Raw genomic sequence first — 22,348 nt, forward strand, 5'->3', positions numbered from 1 at the left:
CCCCGGGACGGCGCGTGGCCCTTTCCGCAGAGTTTTCTTTTGCTTTCAAACAGCAGCGCCTTACAGCCTGAGGGCACAGGAACGGCTCCGCGGTGAAGCTCCGGGAGGCGGGCACTCGCGGGGTTGCCTTTCCCTCCCCCACCTGCCGCCTCCCTCCTGTGGTTCTCACTTTGGTCCGCCGGCGGCGTATAAAGGCCGCCTCCAGGGTCGTCCCTGAAAGCTTTTCCGGCCTTTTTGCAGGATGTCTGGTCGCGGCAAAGGAGGCAAAGGCCTGGGCAAGGGCGGCGCCAAGCGCCACCGCAAGGTGCTGCGCGACAACATCCAGGGCATCACCAAGCCCGCCATCCGCCGCCTGGCCCGCCGCGGCGGCGTCAAGCGCATCTCCGGCCTCATCTACGAGGAGACGCGCGGGGTGCTCAAGGTCTTCCTGGAGAACGTGATCCGCGACGCCGTCACCTACACGGAGCACGCCAAGCGCAAGACGGTCACGGCCATGGACGTGGTCTACGCGCTCAAGCGCCAGGGCCGCACTCTCTACGGCTTCGGAGGCTGAGCGTCCTGGCCACTCACCTTCTCACCCAAAGGCCCTTTTCAGGGCCGTCCACGCCCGCTGAGGGGCCGCAGCACTGACCGGTCGGTGTCGCTTGGGAGCCCAAGGCCCGGCTTGGGGCGCGCGTTCTCGGGTTTGGTTCCAGCTGGGCGGAAGCAGGTCCTTTCTGCACATTTGGTTTAGATGCGGGTGGTGGACGTACGAGGAGCCCCAGGCCTGCCTTATCTTGGACTAGTCCCCATGGACCAGCAAACCTGTAATTGCGTCGCTATTGGGATCTCGCGGATCTTTTACGTCCCTTGGGGATAAGCAGTAGGGACTTAGGGAAAAGTATTGGGTCCATGGAAGCTATATGTGCTTAGGAGCCCGAAGCCATCCACCGGGGTGCTCTGTCCCCCAGCTCCCTGGGACAAGGGGCCCGCCTCGGCCATCACGCGACTCCGAGCTGGGAAGCCTATCTAGAACTCACCATGTTTTGTCTACCGTACACCCTGTAAGTTATACCTAAACAGATTACTTTGTAACCCCTTTAGCTGGTTGCTTGTGATGGACTTCACATTCTGGGTTAATGTTTAATAAAACGAGATTTTCTGGACTGAGAGATTGTTTTTAATTTTATGGTGTTTTCCCAACATATTCTAAGGTTTTTTTTGTGTGTGTGTGTTTAAATCTATTAGTGACAATTTCTATTGATGAAAAATTTTGAGTTTCTCAGTCCTGAAGAACTCTAAGTATATTGTGCATACTTTAAGTGGTCTTTTTATACCTAAGAGTTTTTTTATCTGGCTTAAAAAGCTGACTTGTACTTACATCCTGATGTACTGAAGCATCATGTAACACGTGTAACAACACTTTGCCTTTTCCAAATCAAGGACAGTTTTTGAAATGCAACCACTACATTATTTATATCTAAACTATTAGGAGATGCCCCAGGGACCACAGATCACATATATTTGTTTCCTAATATTATAAGAGTTTGTAATTAGTTATATGCAATTGTAAGAACTGTTGTTACACACTGCATGATATAAGGGGGCAAATCAAAAAAGGAAACTTTTTCTCAACCAGATAAACTGTTATTAATACATAAATGTTTACCAATTATACATTTTAAAACGGACAGAACGTCTTACATTCATAAGCAAGACCAGCCAGGCTCTCTGGCCCACGCCTGTAATCCCAGCGACTGGGGAAGTTGAAGCAGGAGGTTGAAGAGTTCAAAGTCAGCCTCAGCAATATAGAGAGAGGCCCTAAGCAACTCAGTGAGCTCTTGTCTCTAAATAAAATACAAAGTAGGCCTGGGGATGTGGCTCAGTGGTCCAGTGCCCCTGAGTTCAATCCATTATAACCGCGCCCCGCCCCCCCCCCCCCCAAAAAAAAAGACTAGCGCAAAATTGGCAATACATTGGCCTTGAATCAATTGGTTTTGTTCCTAGTTATAAATACTCTTGCTGTTATATAATAGGAAATATTTTATGGGATGACTCAGAAGGCCTGGAAGTCTGTGCTTCATTATTTACAGTACGATACCTGAAGGATTTCATCCTGTGCCTACGGTTGTGGAATGATATGAGGAACAAGGCCATCTCCATCATCTACACATGGTTCTTGGTTTTCCAGATTCTTATCTGAAGCTCCCTGCTACAAATGACGGATCTGGGATTGAGTTTTCAAGAAGTACCAAAAGAAAAGACTACTGACACCTGTCAGACTCAAGCAGAGGATTGATTTAAGATTTCCAGGTCATAATCAAAGCTGAATGCTTCACCCAAGATCAACAAGGCTAGAATTATTTATTTAGGAACAAAATAACTGATTTTATTGTGGATAAAATTCCTTTACTAATTTCTTCCTAATGTACTTTCAGTTGATATCTTTTTCAAACTCCCAAGTTTCAGGAAAATATTGAATATCTTCTAATATATTATTAGGAATACTTAAGAATATTTTTAGAAAATATATAACATGTATGGATTAGCCTTGTTTACAACACAACAAAGGAGAGATTGGATGTTATACAAAATGCATTTACTATGCCTCACTACTTCTACATAGGAATGTAGTTTTTGACATAGGACTCACTGTTACTTAAAGCGAGCAGTCTTTTATCTCTTCACAACTCAATTCTATCATTAAAACAGACCAAGTAGGACAAATGGTTAGATTCAAAATACCATTTTATCAAAATGTGCAAGGGTTGGATCATAAGTAATAGAATTCCTGGTCGTGGTTTCCCAGCATTTCAAAAGACACATCTGCTGTATTACTTGAGACTATTTAGTTGTGATGATGAAACTTCCAGTTGTGTTAAGAGTCGATTATTAGTAAGTAGAGCATATGTTCAAATGTATCTAAAAAAAAGAGGTGGGGGAGGGTAGCTGAGGAACTGAGAGATGTTCAGGAGGCACTGTGTCCCCAGGATGCACCTGGATGTTAAACACACTGGACACTCCGAGTGCCTCCCTTCAGTCGCCCCCTGGCAATGCCAGGTCTGGTCCCTGTGACCTGTGCCCAGGAAACATGCACAGTGCAGGCTTCTCCATCTCCTGTGGAGCTCCAGCTGCGACCAGGAATACTGTGTCTCTCTTCTTCAATACAGTCAGTCCCTGTCATGGTCCAGGGTGCCTTCCATCAAACACAGGTACCTTCCACCTTGCCAGAACCTGGACTCCTGGTCTTAATAGCCCATCTGTGAGAGAGCTGAATCTTGGAGCACCGTCCATCCTCTGAGTAGCTGTGTGGCCCATTGCTCCACCCTCTGCTTGGGCGTTGACTTTCTCTAGATGCAGGACATTTAGAGTGACTTCACATGCCATGTATCCCCAGCTTCTTAATTTGGTTGGAGTCTTTTTGATACAATGGGAGAGTTTATCTGCTAATGTACTTGGAGGTCACCCTGTCCTCAAGGTCACTTTCCACAGGGTAAGAGGGGAAGCAAGAAATGTTAAGGAGGCTGAGGGCAGTGAGTACAGAGGAGCGTCCCCCCAAGATGGAGGCCTTGAGAGGTGGTCATCTGTGTATATTGTGAAGGCAAACGAGGGAGTTCCTTAAAGAGTTCAATGGAAGTGTAAAAGCAGACAGGGGTGAAATTATTATCAAACAAATGGGCGATTTCTAAATATAAGACTTGGGCAGGCTGAGGTTGTGGCTTAGTCTTAGAGCGCTTGTCTAGCACCTGTGAGGCACTGGGTTCAATCCCCAGCACCACATAAAAATAAAGAAAATAAAGGTATTATATCCATCTACATCGAAAAATGTGTTTTTAGAAAAGACTTGGCAGGGGAATATGAGGTGTTCCATTTTACATATACCAGTCTTAGTCTATGAAGTACGTATGTGAGGAAAGAAAGCAGAGTTGGATGTATGTCTGAAGTCTTGGAAGGAAACCTGGGCTAGAGATGTAGAAGTGGAAATCGTTGCTATGCAGATGGAGTTTAAAGTCCTAGCAGATGAGATCTCCAAGGGCGTGAGCATGGACAGGGAAGTAGTAAAATCAGCCCGGTGTGGCCCTGTGTCAAGGGATGGGGGAGCAGATATGGACTAGCAGTAGTGCAGAGCCACTGCTTAGGTGGGTGGGGTCCAAGTGCAGGAAGTACAGAAGAGAGAGATCTCAGGCCAGCTCTGTCAGAGTTCTCAGTAGCCAGGTCGAATGAGGACTGAGGGCTAGACTTGGCCACCTCTTTACGGCAAAGTGAAGATCGTAAAAATTTGTGTTAGTTAGTCTTCTAGCAAAAATAATATCATGGGGGCAGTGGGATTTCTTTTCGTTTCTTTCTTTTCTTTTTTCCTCCTAGTATCACTGTGCCACTCCTCACTGCGAACTCATGGGCCTCCACACAATTTCATGCTTGTTTAATTTCCAACTCCTTTGCTTTTATTTTATACCACTGGTTTCTTATTTTCCTCCCAAGAATCATGATTATAAAATTAACACAATTTATTGACTATTTAAAAATATGATATTGTCATTTTAACTACAATTAGGAGGATGCAAATGAGAATAAAATTGTGTCCACCTTGAGGAACTTTATAAGCTAGTAGATAGAATGCATAATAAATCTAACAGGTAAAGACACTGATGCTTTATAGTCACCAAGCTATTTTAGAAAGCAATTGATGGAAGAAAAACTCTAGAAAGAAAAAGAAAAATCATGTTTTCATAAATTGGCCTCTAAAATTGAACTTTATCTGTTATGACAATAACTTACTGTATGAAGTGACAGTATTTAGTTCTAAAGAGTTTTTCAAATTCTAATTGTGATTATAAATATGTAAATTATTTTATCGTGGTATTTGGGAAGTTTTAGCTTCATTTTTAAAAACAAGTTTTAATTATCTTTCTGATAATGTAGATGGTTCAACTTCATCTATCAATCAAACAGTATGTATTTTATCTAATGAAAATGAAGCAATAGTAAATTTAAAAACCAGTGGAATTATTAACACTAACATATCTCACGTGTACTTTTTATTTTACTTTAGATTTTGTACCACTGGGGATTGAATTTAGTACCTGGTGCATGCTAGGCAAGCACTCTACCACTGAACTACATTTCCAGCTCCTTGTTTTACTTTAAAACATAAAAATTACATTCACTTGTTAATTATTTAATTAGAGTTTGTTGATTTAAATCTTTACATGGACCTTACCAGTAATGATAATGGCATGATTTCAACAATATGGTGGATCTCATGGGGAATAGAAACAGTGGAATAATTGACTAACTATATTTCCTGAATCCAGGATTAGGTTATCCAACATCAAGTAATCGTAACAATATAATATTTACCCCGTATTTGACTGTGGTCAGTTTAATTCCAAGGGATATTATGTGCATGTGATTGCAACTGAACCATATAGATAATACGAATGCTTCAAAAGACTCAGAAAATAGATTCCAATGGACTAGAAATTCATAGAAATTCATTTTAGTTAATATCCTCGTGAGGAAAAGGATACCAGCTGATGATGTGTGCTGGAGCGCTGAGGCCTAGAAGGCTCTATAGCTAGCTTGCTCTGCGATCTGAAGATAACCTTATGGTGAAGGAGGCAGGCACAGGATGGTAGGGTCCTCACGAGGTCAAGAATCTGGCTTATGGTGTCCTCCATGAACATCTGGCGGCAACAAACCTTCCTCCTGGAATCCCACACCACCTAACTGCACCATGTTACCCAGTGCATTTGCTTCACGTATGCTGCCCAAGAACAGGACTGCATTTCCGCATTGAACACCGGACACAAAGGTGTGCGAAGGGCAGAGAGACCTCTCACGGGGTCTTCAACTTGCCCCGGATGAGTTCTGCCCTGCAGGACTGCGGCCACCAACCTAGTTCTTGTTGGCTACCGAGTAAGCACTCGTGGATCCCTTAATGTAGCTTTTCTTATAAGTAAGTAAAGTAGGGCGACTAGCTTCTGGAATCCAGGGACTCTGAAAATCTACATCTTAGCTATAGAACAAACTCGACTTCGGCTTCATTTCTTGCACTTTAAGTGCCAGACTCTAAAACTATGCAGGTTATTAACTACTGGGACACTTGTGCAGCACGGCTCTTCTCTGTGATCTAGTGGGTGGCTCTGAAAAGAGCCTTTGGTTTTAGGAAAGTTAGTGAGGTTAGTGGGAATTCGGACTTCACTTTCCCTTGGCCTTGTGGTGGCTCTCGGTCTTCTTGGGCAGCAGCACGGCCTGGATGTTGGGCAGGACACCGCCCTGCGCGATGGTGACTTTGCCCAGCAGCTTGTTCAGCTCCTCGTCGTTGCGGATGGCCAGCTGCAGGTGGCGCGGGATGATGCGCGTCTTCTTGTTGTCGCGGGCCGCGTTGCCCGCCAGCTCCAGGATCTCGGCCGTCAGGTACTCCAGCACCGCCGCCAGGTAGACCGGCGCGCCGGCCCCGACCCGCTCGGCGTAGTTGCCCTTGCGCAGCAGGCGGTGCACCCGGCCCACCGGGAACTGCAGCCCGGCGCGGGATGAGCGCGTCTTGGCCTTGGCGCGCGCCTTGCCGCCCTGCTTACCGCGTCCAGACATGGTGAACTACCAACGCCACCCCTCTCTAGGGTGAAGCAGCCAGAGCTGGCTACTTATAGTCATTACCCGGCGCGAAAATGATGCTCCGCCATTGGCTGCGATTACACTTTCACTCTCACCAATGGCACCGAGGTTTTGAAATACGCTTACTTTGATTGGATAAAATTAGTAGCTGACGTTTCTAGAGTTACCACTAATCAGGCACTCAACTTTGTCCAGAACCTGCAGAAGGAGAGTAGGCAGTGAGGTCTCACAATCTTTCTTCCAGTTGTCGAAGTTTTCGGCAGTTACTCCATCATGCCGGAGCCCTCTAAGTCCGCCCCGGCCCCGAAGAAGGGCTCCAAGAAGGCGGTGACCAAGGCGCAGAAGAAGGACGGCAAGAAGCGCAAGCGCAGCCGCAAGGAGAGCTACTCAGTCTACGTGTACAAGGTGCTGAAGCAGGTGCACCCCGACACCGGCATCTCGTCCAAGGCCATGGGCATCATGAACTCGTTCGTCAACGACATCTTCGAGCGCATCGCGGGCGAGGCGTCGCGCCTGGCGCACTACAACAAGCGCTCGACCATCACGTCGCGGGAGATCCAGACGGCCGTGCGCCTGCTGCTGCCCGGGGAGCTGGCCAAGCACGCCGTGTCCGAGGGCACCAAGGCCGTCACCAAGTACACCAGCGCCAAGTGAGTCTGCCTACCCAGAAAGGTAGCCTCAGCCCGTACCACAAAGGCTCTTTTAAGAGCCACTCACTTCTCCAAAGAGAACTGGCACTCAGCTCTTGCCGTGCACACTTATTTGCTACATGAAATAGTTTCCAAGTTCCATTGATCTTGTTAGAAAGTGCTTTGCAATGCAACTGTCACATAAACCTAATAAAGAAGAAGGGTACCTTTTTCCTCCCAGTCGCCCATTTGTAATTGTGTGAACCTGGCAAAATTCCGCTGGACACTGCATATATGGAAAGCCCTCATTTAAGTTTGCTTTTGGAAGTGATGCCGTTTCTCCCCTCTTCTGATTTGGATTTGCCAAATATTAAGGTAGGAAATAAAAAGCAAAAGCCAGAACCCAATTCGAGCATCTTACGCGTCAATCAGGGTTGAGTTGGTTCAACAGCCAATCCAGACGCTGCGCGGGCAATTTGAAAGTTAGCTGTGGGTTTCTCCGACCAGTTGGGAGGCTGCGGCTGGGCGGTAGCTGGGCGGAGCTCTGCCATTTTCGCCTTTCTCCCCCTCATTTATTTCTCTTGAACCGGGCAAGTTTGCTTCCTGCTCCACACCTTTCTTGGTGTGGTCCACACGATGGTTTCTTTCTGTCATTTTCATTTAATATTTCTCTACTAAGTGGAATAAATTTGAAAAGGGAAGGAAAAAGTAGAGCTGTTCCGCTACCTCTCAACTTGGACTGCCGGGCCAGTTTTATTTGCGTAAAGTTTAATGATACCTTTCACTCAGTGTACTGCAGTGACTCGATCAACTGATTTTGGGGTGTTTATATGAGAGTATTCTGCACACGTGCAACAGGAAACATACAAGAAGGAGCACCAGTATTAACATCGACCTCAGGTTACGGTGAAAAGAAGGAACGCGTATGTTCAGGTGGGTTCCCAGGATGCATATCACACAGCGGAGACAATGATTGAACTACAGTGGGTAGTTGGATTTCAGAAGCTTCAATCTTAGGTTTATGACACCATTCTATAAAGGTAAGTAAACACCCAAATTATACAGTGTTCAAGTGTATTTAGAAGCATGTATGAGATTATAATCTTTTCAGAAGAGATATTCATACACATTTTTGAAAACATCAGGCAGTGGCCTCTGGCTATAAAGGCAGGGAAATGGAATGGAGGAAGCCACAGAGGCAAGGACAAATAGCTGCCAGCTTCTATTTTGGAAGTTACAAGTTTGTCCTTGCTTGTTTGATATAATTTGCTTTATACTTTGCATGTGTATCACCTAGATTCCCTCCGTATATCATACATTGTATTGCAAATAGTGAAAGGAAACAAAGAAACAAGTTCCAAGCATCATCTAATTTGCGTTCAGAAAGACGTCTAAATGAGAACCTGCACCTAGGAGTGTTTCTTCAGATTCCATTGCTTTCTTTTAGTGAGGAGGAAGGGAAAAAAGAAGACTGACAGATCATTAAAAAGCCATGGCCTCAGAAAATCCAAAGTTTTGGTTAGAATGCAGTGAGCCAGAAAACTTTGCTCCTGATTCTGCAGACTGGGTCCCTGAATTATTGGTAGTAATTGGGGGATCCTGGCGGACTTCAGTTGGTTTCTTCACATTATTTGTTGTTTTAAGTGTGCCTGTAAGCACAAAATTGATAGAATTCATGCTTCACAAAATTTGGCTGATAAAATGCTCTTTCCCCTTCTTCTCCAGATCTCTAAATCCTGTCAACCTCCAAAGCAGGCTACAGTCTGTTACCCCTGGAGCCCCCAGAACGAAGTTTGGGTAAGCCTGGACTTGCTTTAGTTCCTCCAGCTCTTGTGAGCCTCACATCTGCTAAGCCTCTCACCGAATCTTGTGCTGTCTCTGTGGCATCTCTGTGTGTGCGTTTCGTATCAGTTATATGTGTACCTATGTGTGTGCACTCCCTCCATCTGTTCTGTTAGAACAAGCATTGTGCTTTTTTTTCATTTCTATATCTTCTCCCACTTCTCACTACCAACATATTTGAGGAGAGTTAATTCTTTCTATATTTATTTTAATAATTCTTTATGGCACAGGTGAATTTGAACCTCTGTCAATATAGTCAGCAACAAATTATAGTATTGGTTTAACCACTTTTCCAGAATGAGGAAAACAGTGGATACAATCCAGGGGATGAAATGAGAATGATTTAGAGGGATTAAGTTTTTTAAGTACATTCTCTAGCCAGGATGGAAATGACAGAGGCTACTGCTTATTAAAATCACACAGAGAAGACACATGTACCTGATAAGTTCTGGCTGTCAGGACCTGTACAAGAGACTTGGAATTGTCAGAAGGGAAGATATCTAGAAGAGTACAGGGTAAGGTGGATAAAATCTGTGTGCAGAATGGAGAAACACATTCAGAAGGCATTTGTGGTCACTCTAAAGATTTATATATCAGCAGCATTGGTCTCCATTATTTAGAAAGTTGAAATTCTGGAAACACACAGGGAAAGGAACAAACAAACAAAACCAAAATCAAAAGAACTCAAAGGTAGATTTTGTGTTATTTGCATGGTGGTGACCCAAGGTCCTAACCTTCTATTGCTGAATAAGCTTGATGAATTGATGCCATTCCTTACCACTCAGCTTGGGAAACTGATTTCTGCTAATCTAAAATAGGATGCTGCTTCACTCTTTTATTCTGGAGTTTATACCCGGTATCTTCAAGAATTTATCTAATTTGACCCAAATATTTCTTTGTCAATCGCTTTTGCCAGTCTCAAATAAAAAAATAAATAAATAAAAAGGGCCAGTGTTGTAACTTAGTAGTAGAGGGCCCTGGGTTTAGCCCAGTACTCGGGAGAAAAAAGAAAAAGATTTTTCCTGAAGAAGAATTCACAGAGCAGAAAAGAGCACTCTGCACCATTGAGGGAAAAGAGGGAATATGAACCTGATTGACTTTGCCATCACTAGAATGGGGGTCTTTATCCAGCCTAGAGGAACTTTGTTGGAAAGACCGCTCTTCCTCCCAGGGAGCTGGTAAGAAATGTGGACAGAGCTCAACTTATTCAGTCATTCATGATTCAGGCATGCCAATCTGCTTTAGCTTTGACCTTGTATGGGACAAACTTTATCCGAGATAAATTCCAGAGTGCTAGCACCTCTTCATCTATAAACTCCTCAACCACTCAAACACACTACTTCTGCAGGTGGCCGCTTTATCCATTGCCTAAGGCTTCCTAACTTCAACCTCAGGGTCTCTGCTTTTCTGATACCACCATCAAGTCATAAAATGGTACCTGTTGAGAGAGTTTGTTTGGTACAGCAGAGGTGTGGTACCAAAGCCCAGATGAATCAAAATACAGTACAAGAGTATTTTCCCAGACTTGGAAAGGCTTAAGAGATTGCTTGCACAGGAATATTCCTGGGACTTGATGCATGTGAGTGAGGAGAGCCTGCTGAGGACCTGAGGTGGAAGGAGCCATGCTGGAAGTTGGGTGCTGAAAGATTACAAGGACAAGGGGGTCGTCCCCGCAGGTGCCCTAGAACTCCCACTGTTCAAGGAAGAACAAACCCAGGACCTGAACAGAAGTTCTGGGGTCCTGCTAGAGAGGTGCTTTTCTTTTTTTAAATTGAGAAATGAGGAAAAGTGAGAAGGGAACACTGAAGCTTTAAAGTGACTAGTTTGAGGACCTTTAGATCTCAAGGCACAAAGGCAGACCCCCAAGCCAGGGAATGCTGCAGCCAGGTCGCAGCCAGGTCTAGAGCAGTAAGCTTGCCGGCCGTCACTGATCCTGCGAGGGCAGAGCTCCTAGCTGGATGGACAGGTTCCAGAGGAAAGCATGTGAGAAGCTGTGTTCTCACACCTGTCAGCCCCAAGTCTTCCTGCTCATGTCTAATTTTTTAGACACCTTTCCAGCCTGATATCAGATTCTTAGGTAGTAAAATTTCCCTTAATGTTTTGGAAAAAAAATCACTAAAACAAGTTACTGTGGTATAAGAGCTAAATAAGAGATAGTTATTTTAATAATAAAGGACATGGTCTCAACATGTAAACGCTAGAACATTATAAGGTCGTTGGCTGTTTTTATCTCTGTTGGAATTACCCTGAATATAGACAGAGCTGACCTGTTCAGGTGACTTGGATGCCATCAGGAATTGCTCTCAAATGCTGCTTTTCTTTATTGGAAAGGTTAATAACTCTTGGGTGACACTGAAAAGAACTAAATATAATCTTAGTTAATAAAGTGATTACATTCTTCAAAAATTCAGTGCATATTAAACTACACACAAAAGCTACACAGCTCTTGTGCCTGTGTGTAGAGGAATTAGGTTCTAGGCTCAGAGAGATTTTTCACCTTCAGGCTGACTTTGAGACACTTGCAAGTCAGGCGTGACATAAGACAACTCTTCACAGGAAGCCTAGTCCTTCCCCAGGAGTGTGTCTCTTTCCAATCACTGGGACAACCAAAAGCTGATCTACCTAATTTCTACAGTGTTCCCTAAGGTCAGCCCTGTTCTTTGAGAACACCGACATTAACTATTGTATTGTAGAAGCCATGCAGCAGACCTGTCAAAGCTGGTGGGGGCTAGAAAAAATGCAAGAATGTCCCCAGACACGGCCTGCAAAGCCGACCTGTGATCAGGACTCTCGAGCACCTTCCCCAGACAGGCCAGGTGGTCCACGGGCCTGGTCTGGTTGGTCTGAGTGCATTTTCTTCCCCAGCAGCCTATCCGTGTGGAAATGTGAACGAGCAGAAGGTCTTAATGCCCAGGAGGCGGACAGCCTGTGAGGGCGAAGGGTCAGGAGTCAGACCTCTTCAGCTGCTCTTGTTTAGGCCACCTCGTCATTTATGGGAGCTTTTTCGTCTGCAGGAATCCACCCCCTTGGCTTTCAAGGAAAGCAGCAGCGTGAGATTCCCATGCAGCTGGAGCCTGAGGAACAGGAGCAGGGAGGACACTGAAGAGCAAGTGGCTTGAACTGGGTCCCCCGAGATACTGGAGCTCCTACACACACGGGAGACCTTGAGAACACACGGAACCCCGCTCTGCGAGGGCCATCATGCAGGGCCACGCCCACGCAGGGTCACGCCCACCCAGGCAAGGCGTGACCTCACCCAGTGGCCCCTGGGCAGGCTGTGCAGCACTGTGGAGCCTCAGGGTCTCCTCTGGCCACCAGGTCACCTGATGCCTACATCTCTCCCTGCCGAATCAGTCAGGTGTTGAAGAATTGCCCTGCGTGGAACTTCATGGATAGACAGGGAACAAAGACATATCTGGGGACAAAGAGGAACATGGCAGCTGCTCAACCTGGGGCTGCCATCCCAAAATATCCCCCCAACTTATTTTCAGTCGTCACATCCTTTTTGCTGACATGCAGTACCAGGCTAAAAGAGAGAGAGGGAAGCTCCAGGGACAAAATGTTAACCCCAAAGGCATGCTTCCAGTGACCCAGTTAACCCTAAAGTGGATCATTCACCGATGAGCTTACAGCTTTTATAATCTATTCCTTCCACCTCTGAACTTCCTTACAGTGTCTCACAGGAGCTTTTGGGATACATCTCAGATCTTAACCATAGCATGTCTTTTAAGCACGTTATTTAGAATTGACAATCCTAAATATGTCAAAATAACCTTTGCAAGGGGATATTTTATATGACCAGGAAGAATGAAATTTAGATCAGGAAGAAAAGTAGAAGAGGGTCTCCAGTGTTAGAGGGCCTCCAGTGGTAGAGGGCCTCTAGTGGTAGAGGGCCTCCAGTGGTAGAGGGCCTCCAGTGGTAAAAGACCTCCAGTGGTAGAGGGCCTCCAGTGGTAGAGGGCCTTCAGTGGTAGAGGACCTCCAGTGGTAAAAGACCTCCAGTGATAGAGGACCTCCAGTGGAAGAGGGCCTCCAGTGGTAGAGGACCTCCAGTGGAAGAGGGCCTCTAGTGGTAGAGGACCACTGAAACAATTGCAGGAATCCAGCAGTCTTCTATTAAGTGAAACTTCAGAGAGATTTGCGAAGATGTAAGCATTGCTGTCGTCTTACTTTTTTCTTAAAATATATCTATTTTTCATAAAATATGCTATGTATGGTAACATAAAATGGGTTTGTCACTATCTTAAAATGAGTTAGCAACATAAGTATGTTTTAAGTTTCCATGTAGAAGATGGAGAAGGTCAACATTCAGGACCTACAAAGCACCAACTCTTTGGGCTCTCAATATTTTCTAGGAGTGTAAATGGGTCCTGTGGTCAGGGTTTGAGAGCAGCTGCTGTGCTGTCTGTCACAAAGAGGAAGTTAGAATCCCGTGCCCCTGCTGTCTGGAAGATTCCCCTCCGTGTGTCCACGCCCGCTGGGTGCGCAGGCCCTGGTCTGTTGGAGCCCGTTGGGTACACAGGTCCATTGACGTCATTGCATGTTGACGTTAGAGATTGGAACATTTTAATATCTGGTTTTATCATTGCATAAAACATTGTTACATAGATCCAAGGTCAAGTGAAAGTGTATTCTAAGAGCCTACGTGGTTTAGACAGGAGGTGTTCCTCAGAAGCTCAGGTGTGAGGCAGTGCAGGAAGGTTCAGAGGCTCACTGATTGGGTACGGGAGCCTCATCTCACCTGTGCATTAATCCCTGGGGGGGTTACGGTGACTGCAGGCAGGGAGGGTGTGGCTGGTGGGTGGCTGGGAAGGACCCCTGGGGTTCGCGTTTTGTCCTAGTGAGGTCAGGCCTTTCTCTGGTCCTGGTTTTCCTCTCCTCTGCCACGCTTTCTGCCCTGGCTTCTGTCTCACCTGCAGCACAGAGAGTGGGGCTGGCCATCTACTGACTAAGACTTCTGAAACCATGACCCCCAAATAAACTCTCCTTCCTCTGATTGTTCTTGTCAGGTCTTTTGGTCACAGCAGCAAAAAGCTGACTAGAGCAGAGCCTCTATCAACTGAGAGGTAACGGCTTTTAAATTTTATTTTTCATTCTATTGTTTGTTAATGATAAGCATATATGTATGTATTCTTAACACTCCCTATTAGATTAACAGTAACATGCTACACAGTTTTCTGGGTCTAGCTTATTTTACTTCAATATGTATATATCCTGAAGATCATTTCATAATAGTATGTAGGGATTTCCTCTTATTTCCAGCAGCAAAACACTCTGGGTTTTCTTTTTCTGATTGCTTGTTTTGTAATTCTGCCGTGTCTTGGTAGCTGCCTGATACTTTCCAAGGAGTTTGGAAAATTCCTCCCAAAATATCTGATTGGACTTCAAACTGAAGATCTGTCCAAAGCGATCCTTCGGGGGACTCAGTGGTGACAAACACGCTCCCTGGGAATGTGCCCACCAGGGAAGCCTGGCCTCACAGCAGAGGAGGCCGGAGGTCCACAGGGCCCCAGACAGACTTTGCTCTACAGTCCCCTGATCTCCTGAGGGCCCACTTGACTTTCCCCAAATCCTATACTCCCCCACTCTCCCACATCCCCCTCCCCTGTGCCCCGTGATGACAGCATGTAAGTGTCTATGTCTGTTTTCCCCTTTCCCTTGCGAAGCACATAAAAAATCTGTACCAGTTTTCCTATTGGCCTGCCTGCTATTTATTTCCTAGACTTAATTATTGAGACTTCAGAGAGCAAAGAGAGACTTCATCACCTACAGTATCATCAGATGGTTTCCTAGCTGTTCTAAGCATCAGGGTTGATCTGAGTCACTAATCTACCATTACTAAAAATATAGCCCACAGTACAGAAAAATATAAAATGTTTTATAAATGCCAAGATCTAAATTATTTTAGGACTTCTAGTCTTTAAAATATAGTTGTACAAAGTTGATCTTCTGGGTCCACGGCTAATACATGTGAGAACATTGTTACTGTTTTCTCTTTGCAGTGATTACGTTCACGATTCTCCATTCATTATCAGACATACTCCATTTATTTGAAAAGAAAATACATATTCATTTTTCCAACACCCTTACTCCAAGAGAACACCAAAAATCACAAAGGCATTGACTGTCGAGTTTTTGATTATTCCATCACTCCAGTACAGCCGCCATTAGGTAACATAGCAAGAGCACATTCAGTGTTTAAAGAGTCTCTTGGCTAGTGGAGTGTGCAGCTAACGCCTCCAGCACTGCCTCCACTCTGTTCTCTGCCTCACTTGCGGCTCCCCACTGTGAGTACAAGAAGAGCCGACGCAGACACAGTCATCTACAGCCAAGGGGAGGGACTCAGTGGGAACCAGGCCTCCAGTTTCAGATCTGTGAAGAAAGGCAGAGAATAGACCCTTTTTCAGTCGCTCGGTGGTACTTGGTTACAACAGCCCTTGGACCACATACAAGAGTGGACGCATTCAGGTGCTGACTTCTCATTCACGTGTCTGGTCCTCTCTCCTCGCCCATGGGTCAGCGGCAGCACTAGTGCCAACCTCAAAGGACTGGGAAGCAAACTAGACAATGTGTCTGGTCAGCACACCCTCCAGAAGGGCAGCCGCCGATTGCCATCAGTATGTTCTGCAACGTGCCGGAAACAAGCTTTAAAGGCCGTATTATTCACTGTTTGAGGGAAGCTTCGAGTGAAACTCTGACACTCAGCATATCAGAACCTCAGGAGAGCAAACCAAATCAGGAGCTTTCAGATGTGCAGGGAGGCAAGTAGCAAATACATGGATGAGAATAAAATTCAGCGAATGGGAGACTGGGCAGGTGCCGATCCGGATCGTTCTGATATTCCACCGCAACAAAGCTGCCCGGGTGGGAGGCCCAGAGGCCCTGGGGCCCTTGGGACACGATCGCTGCTCCTTGCTCGAGCTGACTGGCCTGGAAACTGCCAGGTGGCTGTGAGCCCGAGTGGGCTGCAAAAGGGAGGTGGGAGTAGGTTCTGCTGTCCGCAAGGACGTCGGGAGGACCGGCACTCCTTCCAAGCGCTTTCTCGGAACTGGTGACATACACAGATGAAGCCACTGTGACATTGCCTCAGAACAGAATTTTTTTTTTCTTTCAACAAAATAAGTTTGAGAAATAAAAATAAGTTTAATTTTATAAATGTTCCACCAAATATAAGCCTATTCAGGTCACATGTCGTGCTACTTGCTGAGTTAGGCGTATTATAATAGCTCAACTAAATATCACACTAAGTAAACTAATGTTTTACTAGATCGGTATCAAGCACTACTGGGGGACCAGAAAATTGTATTAGTTTATAGACTCTGGCTGTTAAAATGTCAATCAGACAGTAGGAATATCAGTTTCTTTTCTCCTTTCTGTGACTATTTCAGATTAAGTGTCTGGGGAGTAACAGTTGGCACTGGTGGGTCTTTAGGGCCTTACCAAAACTTTATTGGCTTTTTCTTTTTTCCCCAAAAGTATATGATAAAGAACAGGTCTCAGACCTGTCATACATAAAGAGTATGTTTGAAGAAAAATATTAAATAAATAATAATAGATTGTACCCAGAAACATCAAAATACAAAACAAGTAAAAGTGATACTCAGATGACTGAGGTTTAAACAATACCCAAAACGAAATGATATAAGCAATATTATAAAATCATAAATGGCAAAATAGGACTGTAGTTTATATTATCGTTACAAATTATAAATCCATGTAAGTTGTGTAACATGTAAATTGTTCTTATATGTAGTAAGAACTGTAGCTGCTGTAGGGATATGGAGGGGTAACTGTTCTGGAAGATGACCATTTAGGAAATTTCTTGAAGAGTATGACTAGGTCAACCCGTGAAGCAAGGGCCTGCTGAGGTTTGGTTGGTGCGTGGTGTTACCGACTGCTGTGTGACAGGCTGCCCCAAGTTTAGCAGCTTTTGCCGGAGTTCCGAAGGTCAGGTTCTGGGAGTAGTGGGACTGGGTGCTCAGCTCAGGGTCTGATCCTCAGGGGCTGCAGCATCTATAGGCTGCGGGGGTGGGAGCTGCAGGGTTTCTGGAGGCTGCTCCTGACAATGGCTGGCTCCCTTCCTCTGGGGGGAGTGCTCTAAGAGAGACTGGGACGCCAAGCCAGAGGTCTCGTCATCACAGGAGGACCACACCATCACTTCTGCCACCTCCTGTGACCGGCCCAGGCACAGTGTGGGAAAGGCACACGGGAACAGTATCAGAGGCGGGGGTGGGGTCCCTCAGTGACACCTCGGAGGCTGCTTCCCCACGGTGGGCACAGAAATGCGTGTGTCTGCACCCTCACAGCCTCTGCCTGGCCCCTGCCTTGACGCACCAAGGCAGAGCCTCTGGGGAGGAGGCTAGCCAAGAAGTCCTGCTGGTGGTTCTGATGCACGGCGGAAGCTGAGAACCCATAGGATGGAAGAATGGAAAGCTGAGAATGTGAGATCCATGGTCAGCTGAAAGGGCCTTTTAACTATGGCTCAGTTGAACAGATAACGTACCACAGAGGGAAGTTCGAGAGATTTCACTTTCTGGAGATAAGGGTGGGAAAAGGTAACCTTACAAAGTGGCAGAAAACTTCAGGCCCAGGAATGGACACATGAATCAAGTGGTGGCTTTAGTGTGTCAAGGATGATCTTTGTTAGAGGCCCATTTTGTATGAACCCTGGTGGCCCCTGCAAGGAGCAGACTCTGACCTGTGCTTCTCTCACAGGCCTTGGCTGATGTGGAGGACTTGTGGCAAGTGAACCTACTCTGGAACCAAAGGCAAATGCTGGGAATGCAAAGCCTGGAGTCTCCACATCTCTAGGGACAGGTGTGACGCTTCTCCGGAATTCTGATGACCCACAGCCTGGCAGTCCTCTCCATCCTCCAGGGTATTTAAGTAAAAGGAGATGACACTTGGGCAGAGAATCTAATGTGAGATCCCTTTACATCCAGTATCAGGGGATGAGAGGCGCAGAACCCGCAGCTTCTAACAGCACTGGAGATTTAGGCACAAGGTGATCCAATCCAAAGCCTTGATAGTCACACAAGGGCTCACCCACCAAGCCCTGTCCCTCCTGCCCCTGCTCCCTCTGCCCTCTCCCAGCCTCCACCCAGGCCCCAGAGTCTCTCACTCATTCTTCCACTCCATAGTCCTCCCCAAAGACCCACTCCACCACCCACCATTTTTGCCTTAAATTTGGAGGGAGGCCTTGCTCAGCTGCCCGGGCTGACTTCCAACCTGTTGAGCCTTTCCGCCTGCAGGGCTCAGCTAGATTTTACCTTACTGACGAAACATTCTGTGACCCCCATTATTTAACTGGAACATACAGATCCACTCCCTTCCTGTTCTGTTTTCCTTTTTCTCCCCACTTATCTGGCAGCCATTTTAAGGTGTCTGTTGGTTTGCTCTCTAATAGAAAAGGAACTCTACAGAGTGCTGACCTTGTAATCTGTTCAGTTCTGCTACCTCGAAGTGTTCCGTCACATAACAGGTGCCTCAAAAATATCTACTGAACGAGGGAAATTTAACCAGGAAAACCAGTGTAATCCCACTGTATGGTCTGAATTTGAGGTTCTTGTATGAGTGTTAAGGATGTCTGAAGTCTTTCAAATGCCAGATACACGTGGGAGAGGGAGAGTTGGAAAAAGTCTGGCAGGGCTCTTAAGTAACCACTAAGCAAGGGTAAGAAATTTCTGGTGTGTTGTTGCACAGTATGGTGACTATAGAAGCAATTATGTGCTGTTAGTCCAAGAAGCTAGAAGAAAAGGATTTTGAATGCTTTTACCATAAAGAAATGATACATGTTGGAGGAGATAGGTATCTTTAACCTGATTAAAACATTACAAAATGCATACATGATGAAAGCATTACATGACACCCCATTAATATGTGTGATTTTGTTTTGAAATAGCATTGAATTTAAAATAGAAATGTTAGAATTAAAAAAATTCTAAAATAATGTATGTGCTGCACACATAGGGATGCAGAGAGAGAAGAAAGGAGAAAGAGAAGAAGGAGTAGAAGACCAAGGGGGAGGGAGAATTAAAGACACAGAAAAGGCACCAGAAAAGAAAATGTGTGTAAGATCCACAGTGCCCAAAGCATTCTCAGCCTCAACGGTCATATAACTCCTGTCTCCAGGTTATAAGTATAGGAACTAAGTGTCTGGGAGTCAAAAATCTGGACCTCTGAAGTGGCCCTATGTTCTAGGTGAAATCTCCTAATTTTCAAGCTGGGAACTAGTGCAGGTCCCATAGACCAGCCATAATAGAGGGGATAGGGCAATGTTGGCTAAGCTATGTATCACGAAACAAAATATTAATCAAAGAAGACTTTAGCAACAAATGATACTTCTGAGGTCATTAGGTCTAGAGTAGCTGGAATACAGGAAGAGCCCTGCCCACACAAAGGCAGGGTGGTGTGGTGGTTAGAGAGAGACAGACAGAGAGACAGAGAGACAGAAAGGCTGAAAGGGGAAAGTAAACTTCAGTAGCAGGAAAGGCCTTGCAGGAAGTAAGCACTTGGGGTGGCTTCACAGGACAAGATTGATAGGTGACTAGAGAAGGTGTATGTCAGGGAAATAAGCATTTTTGTGAGCCCAATAATCCATTTCTTCTTTGCATCAGCATCGATACTAATTTCAGATTCAATAAGGCTGGTGAGTCTAGTAGCCAAATGGACTAATACTAAGCTTCTAAAGATTCTGTAGGTATTTGCAGCCACCGTCTGGAGACCCAGGAGAACAGGCACTGGCTCTGTTGCAGACATGACTTTCTTTACTCTTGGCCCTTTGCTTCCTGAGCTTAAAAAGTCAGCACAAATTTTGTGCATTTTATTCCTAAGGGTCCATTGAAGGCCTTCTGCCTTTTAATGGAAAAGATGGAATGATATCTAGAAAAACATTAAAGTTGTTTGGATTTAAGATTTTAATGTCTGATTTAATTTAAGATTTAAGGTGTTTGGATTTAAGATTTAATGTCTGATGGTCTGTGCAATGATTGGGACTCATATTTCCATACTGATTCCTGGACAAGGGTGATAGGGCTCTGCCAGCCTAAACATGGGGAGACAGCACTTCTCTTGGATTAAGAAAAAAACAAAAAAGCCTCTTTTCTAGCCTTCCTTCATATTTCAGTAAGATTGTTTTGTTTACAACTTTCCCTTATTAAAAAAATATATATATATTTTATATATATATATATTTTATATATATATATATTTTATATATATATATATATATCTGACAGAAATAGTGGAAAGAAATGTGCAGCTGATTCAGAAAAGAAACTGACCTACGTTCTAAACCCTTGTAATTTTTTTTTTATTGGTGCATTAGAGTTGTACATAATGGTGGGATTCCTTGTGACGTATTTGTACATGCACACGATACAACAATGTAATTTGCTCAATATCGCCCCCAGGATGTCCTCTTCCCTCTGCTCCTCCCACGCCCAGTCTCTTTCCTCTACTCTGTTGGATCTCCCTTTGAATTTCATGGGATTCCCTCCATCACTACAACCTTTCTTTCCTTTCTACTCCCTATCTTTCGCATATGAGAAAAAGTACAACCCTTGACCTTCTGTTAACTCTTGTGATTGTATCTGGGGGACTCTAATACTCACCAGAAAAAAAGGCTGCTCTTAAAATATTCTAAGTCAAATTGGTAGAAAATTAGATTTACTCAGAGCCAGGTTTGAAGTGCCAGGGGGAACATGAGGTTAATAATTCCATAAACCCACTGTGCTGACCCCCATAGGCTTTCACTTGTAAAAGAAATTTACCTACAGCACTGCCTGGCTTAAGTGGGCAGGGTATGTCATGTTCTTCAGCAAATCACCTGTTACCTGCAGGAGAAATGCAGGCCTGTGAGTGTGTGTGTGTGTGTGTGTGGTGGGGTGGGGGTGGACTTTTGTGGCCTTACACAGACCAGATCCCAGAACTCAGGGAGAAAAAGATAATCCCCTCCAACCATAAAATCTGTAAGAATAGGGTCCAATTAGAAATGGTCAGCATAGGCCAAAGTGACCTAGAGTTGTCTTGGCAGCGGGAACTTGAAAGCCTGATGTCTTCTGGCTGTCAAAAACCAAGAGTGGACGCGGGGTGGGACTCTCTGGAAATATCCCTGGGGACCACCATGAAACCGGAGGGCAGGACAGGCATGTCCTTCTGAGAGAACCCACTCTCTCCCTTGAGAGTGTCCCCATTTCCCCCTTTCCCATTCGGCTAAGAAACTCATGCTGTTATTCTGAGTAACCTGGGGTGGTGCGTGTGGGGGTCTGACCTCAAGCATGGGAGGAAGCAGGGCGTGTCTTCATGCTGTCTAGCTTCAGGGAAGGTCGGTGCCTGTTACAGAGGGAAGGTAGAAGAAAATTATTCCAAAGCTTCTATCTCTAATATCCATGAAGATGAGCACTTCTAAAGGAGAGGAGGTAGGGAACTGAAGGCAGGAAATGGATGTAATATGGACTGAGCCTGTGAGACAGGCTTGAGTGAGCAGCCTTGGTCTCTGCTTCCTCTGTGCCTGTCAGGGTGGGGTTCCTGCCACCCACCCCCAGTGCACTGGGTGAAGAAGCCATTCCTGACTTCATGTGGGGGTGTGCACACAAATTCAGTTTCATAATGAAGGAAAAATTTGACCACGTGAAAACAATAGTAAACAGGAATGCTGTCCCTTAAAGGGGAAGAGCATTAAAAGGTGAGTGGAGAACATGAAGCGGAATTGAGCTGTACTGGGGGTTAAGGAACTTGACAGAAAAGGTGTGGAGGTAGGGAGGGGTGTGGAGAACCCTCTAACAGGTTTAAAAAAAAAAAAAAAAAAAAAAGTGCCAGCACAGCATCTGACTAGGAGTGAGGATCCAACCCTTGCTAGGGACAGAAGCCAAGCTAGACTGCAGTACAGGTATGAGAACCCCAACTTCTTTCCTCTTCAGCTCCATCCCAACACCCTTAAATCTTTCTAGACAGGCCAAGAAAGTAGCAAGGAGCATATTCCTAGCACTTATTACAATAGAAAATAGAACCTACAAAACAATTTCCTTAATCCAATGTACCTGATATGCATTGAGCCTCTCCCTGAGGCCTGCTAGTCATTAACAGCGCTGATCACTTCAAAAGGCATCTGAACAGCTAAATTTACACAACAGGCTAACCTCCGCCCGACGCTGTGGGACACTGCTGTGATTCCAAGGCTCGGGAGGAAAAGCTAGGAGGATCTCGTTCAAAGTTAGCCTCAGGAACTTAGAAGGCCCTAAGCAGCCCGTGAGACCCCAGTCTCAAAATAAAATACAAAA

At 45.3% G+C, this 22,348-nt stretch overlaps 3 protein-coding genes across 7 annotated transcripts; 2 read left to right on the forward strand and 1 right to left on the reverse strand.

The window, feature by feature from the left end:
• The first annotated feature begins 225 nt into the window (after positions 1 to 225).
• Positions 226 to 556, forward strand: LOC306665838 (histone H4). The gene has a single exon (XM_079147445.1). The coding sequence runs from the start codon at positions 242 to 244 to the stop codon at positions 551 to 553; it is 312 nt and encodes a 103-aa protein (XP_079003571.1). The 5' UTR covers positions 226 to 241; the 3' UTR covers positions 554 to 556.
• Positions 557 to 6,135: 5,579 nt separating this feature from the next.
• Positions 6,136 to 6,582, reverse strand: LOC306665904 (histone H2A type 1). Its single transcript, XM_079147576.1, has one exon. The coding sequence runs from the start codon at positions 6,571 to 6,573 to the stop codon at positions 6,181 to 6,183; it is 393 nt and encodes a 130-aa protein (XP_079003702.1). The 5' UTR covers positions 6,574 to 6,582; the 3' UTR covers positions 6,136 to 6,180.
• A 205-nt stretch (positions 6,583 to 6,787) lies between these two features.
• Positions 6,788 to 15,671, forward strand: LOC306666133 (histone H2B type 1-K-like). 5 transcript variants are annotated; one of them, XR_013765204.1, is made up of 4 exons: positions 7,250 to 8,266; positions 8,952 to 9,023; positions 14,078 to 14,134; positions 14,396 to 15,671. XR_013765204.1 is itself a non-coding variant. In XM_079148013.1 (2 exons), exon 1 carries the CDS (start codon positions 6,871 to 6,873, stop codon positions 7,249 to 7,251), a length of 381 nt encoding a protein of 126 aa, XP_079004139.1. In that variant the 5' UTR covers positions 6,788 to 6,870; the 3' UTR covers positions 7,252 to 8,266; positions 8,952 to 9,023. The 5 variants fall into 5 exon arrangements, 1 of the variants encoding a protein (XP_079004139.1); XR_013765201.1 differs by having other exon boundaries at positions 7,250 to 9,023; positions 15,071 to 15,671; XR_013765202.1 differs by having other exon boundaries at positions 7,250 to 8,991; positions 12,068 to 14,134.
• The last annotated feature ends 6,677 nt before the right edge of the window (positions 15,672 to 22,348 follow it).

Source organism: Sciurus vulgaris (genome assembly GCF_902686455.1).
Source record: "Sciurus vulgaris genome assembly, chromosome: 7".
In the NCBI taxonomy this organism is placed as follows: Eukaryota; Metazoa; Chordata; class Mammalia; order Rodentia; family Sciuridae; genus Sciurus; species Sciurus vulgaris.

Excerpts from the sequence above, each read along its gene's own strand:
- LOC306665838 (XM_079147445.1), top strand. The coding sequence starts at position 242 with ATGTCTGGTCGCGGCAAAGGAGGCAAAGGCCTGGGCAAGGGCGGCGCC.
- LOC306665904 (XM_079147576.1), bottom strand. The coding sequence starts at position 6,573 with ATGTCTGGACGCGGTAAGCAGGGCGGCAAGGCGCGCGCCAAGGCCAAG.
- LOC306666133 (XM_079148013.1), top strand. The coding sequence starts at position 6,871 with ATGCCGGAGCCCTCTAAGTCCGCCCCGGCCCCGAAGAAGGGCTCCAAG.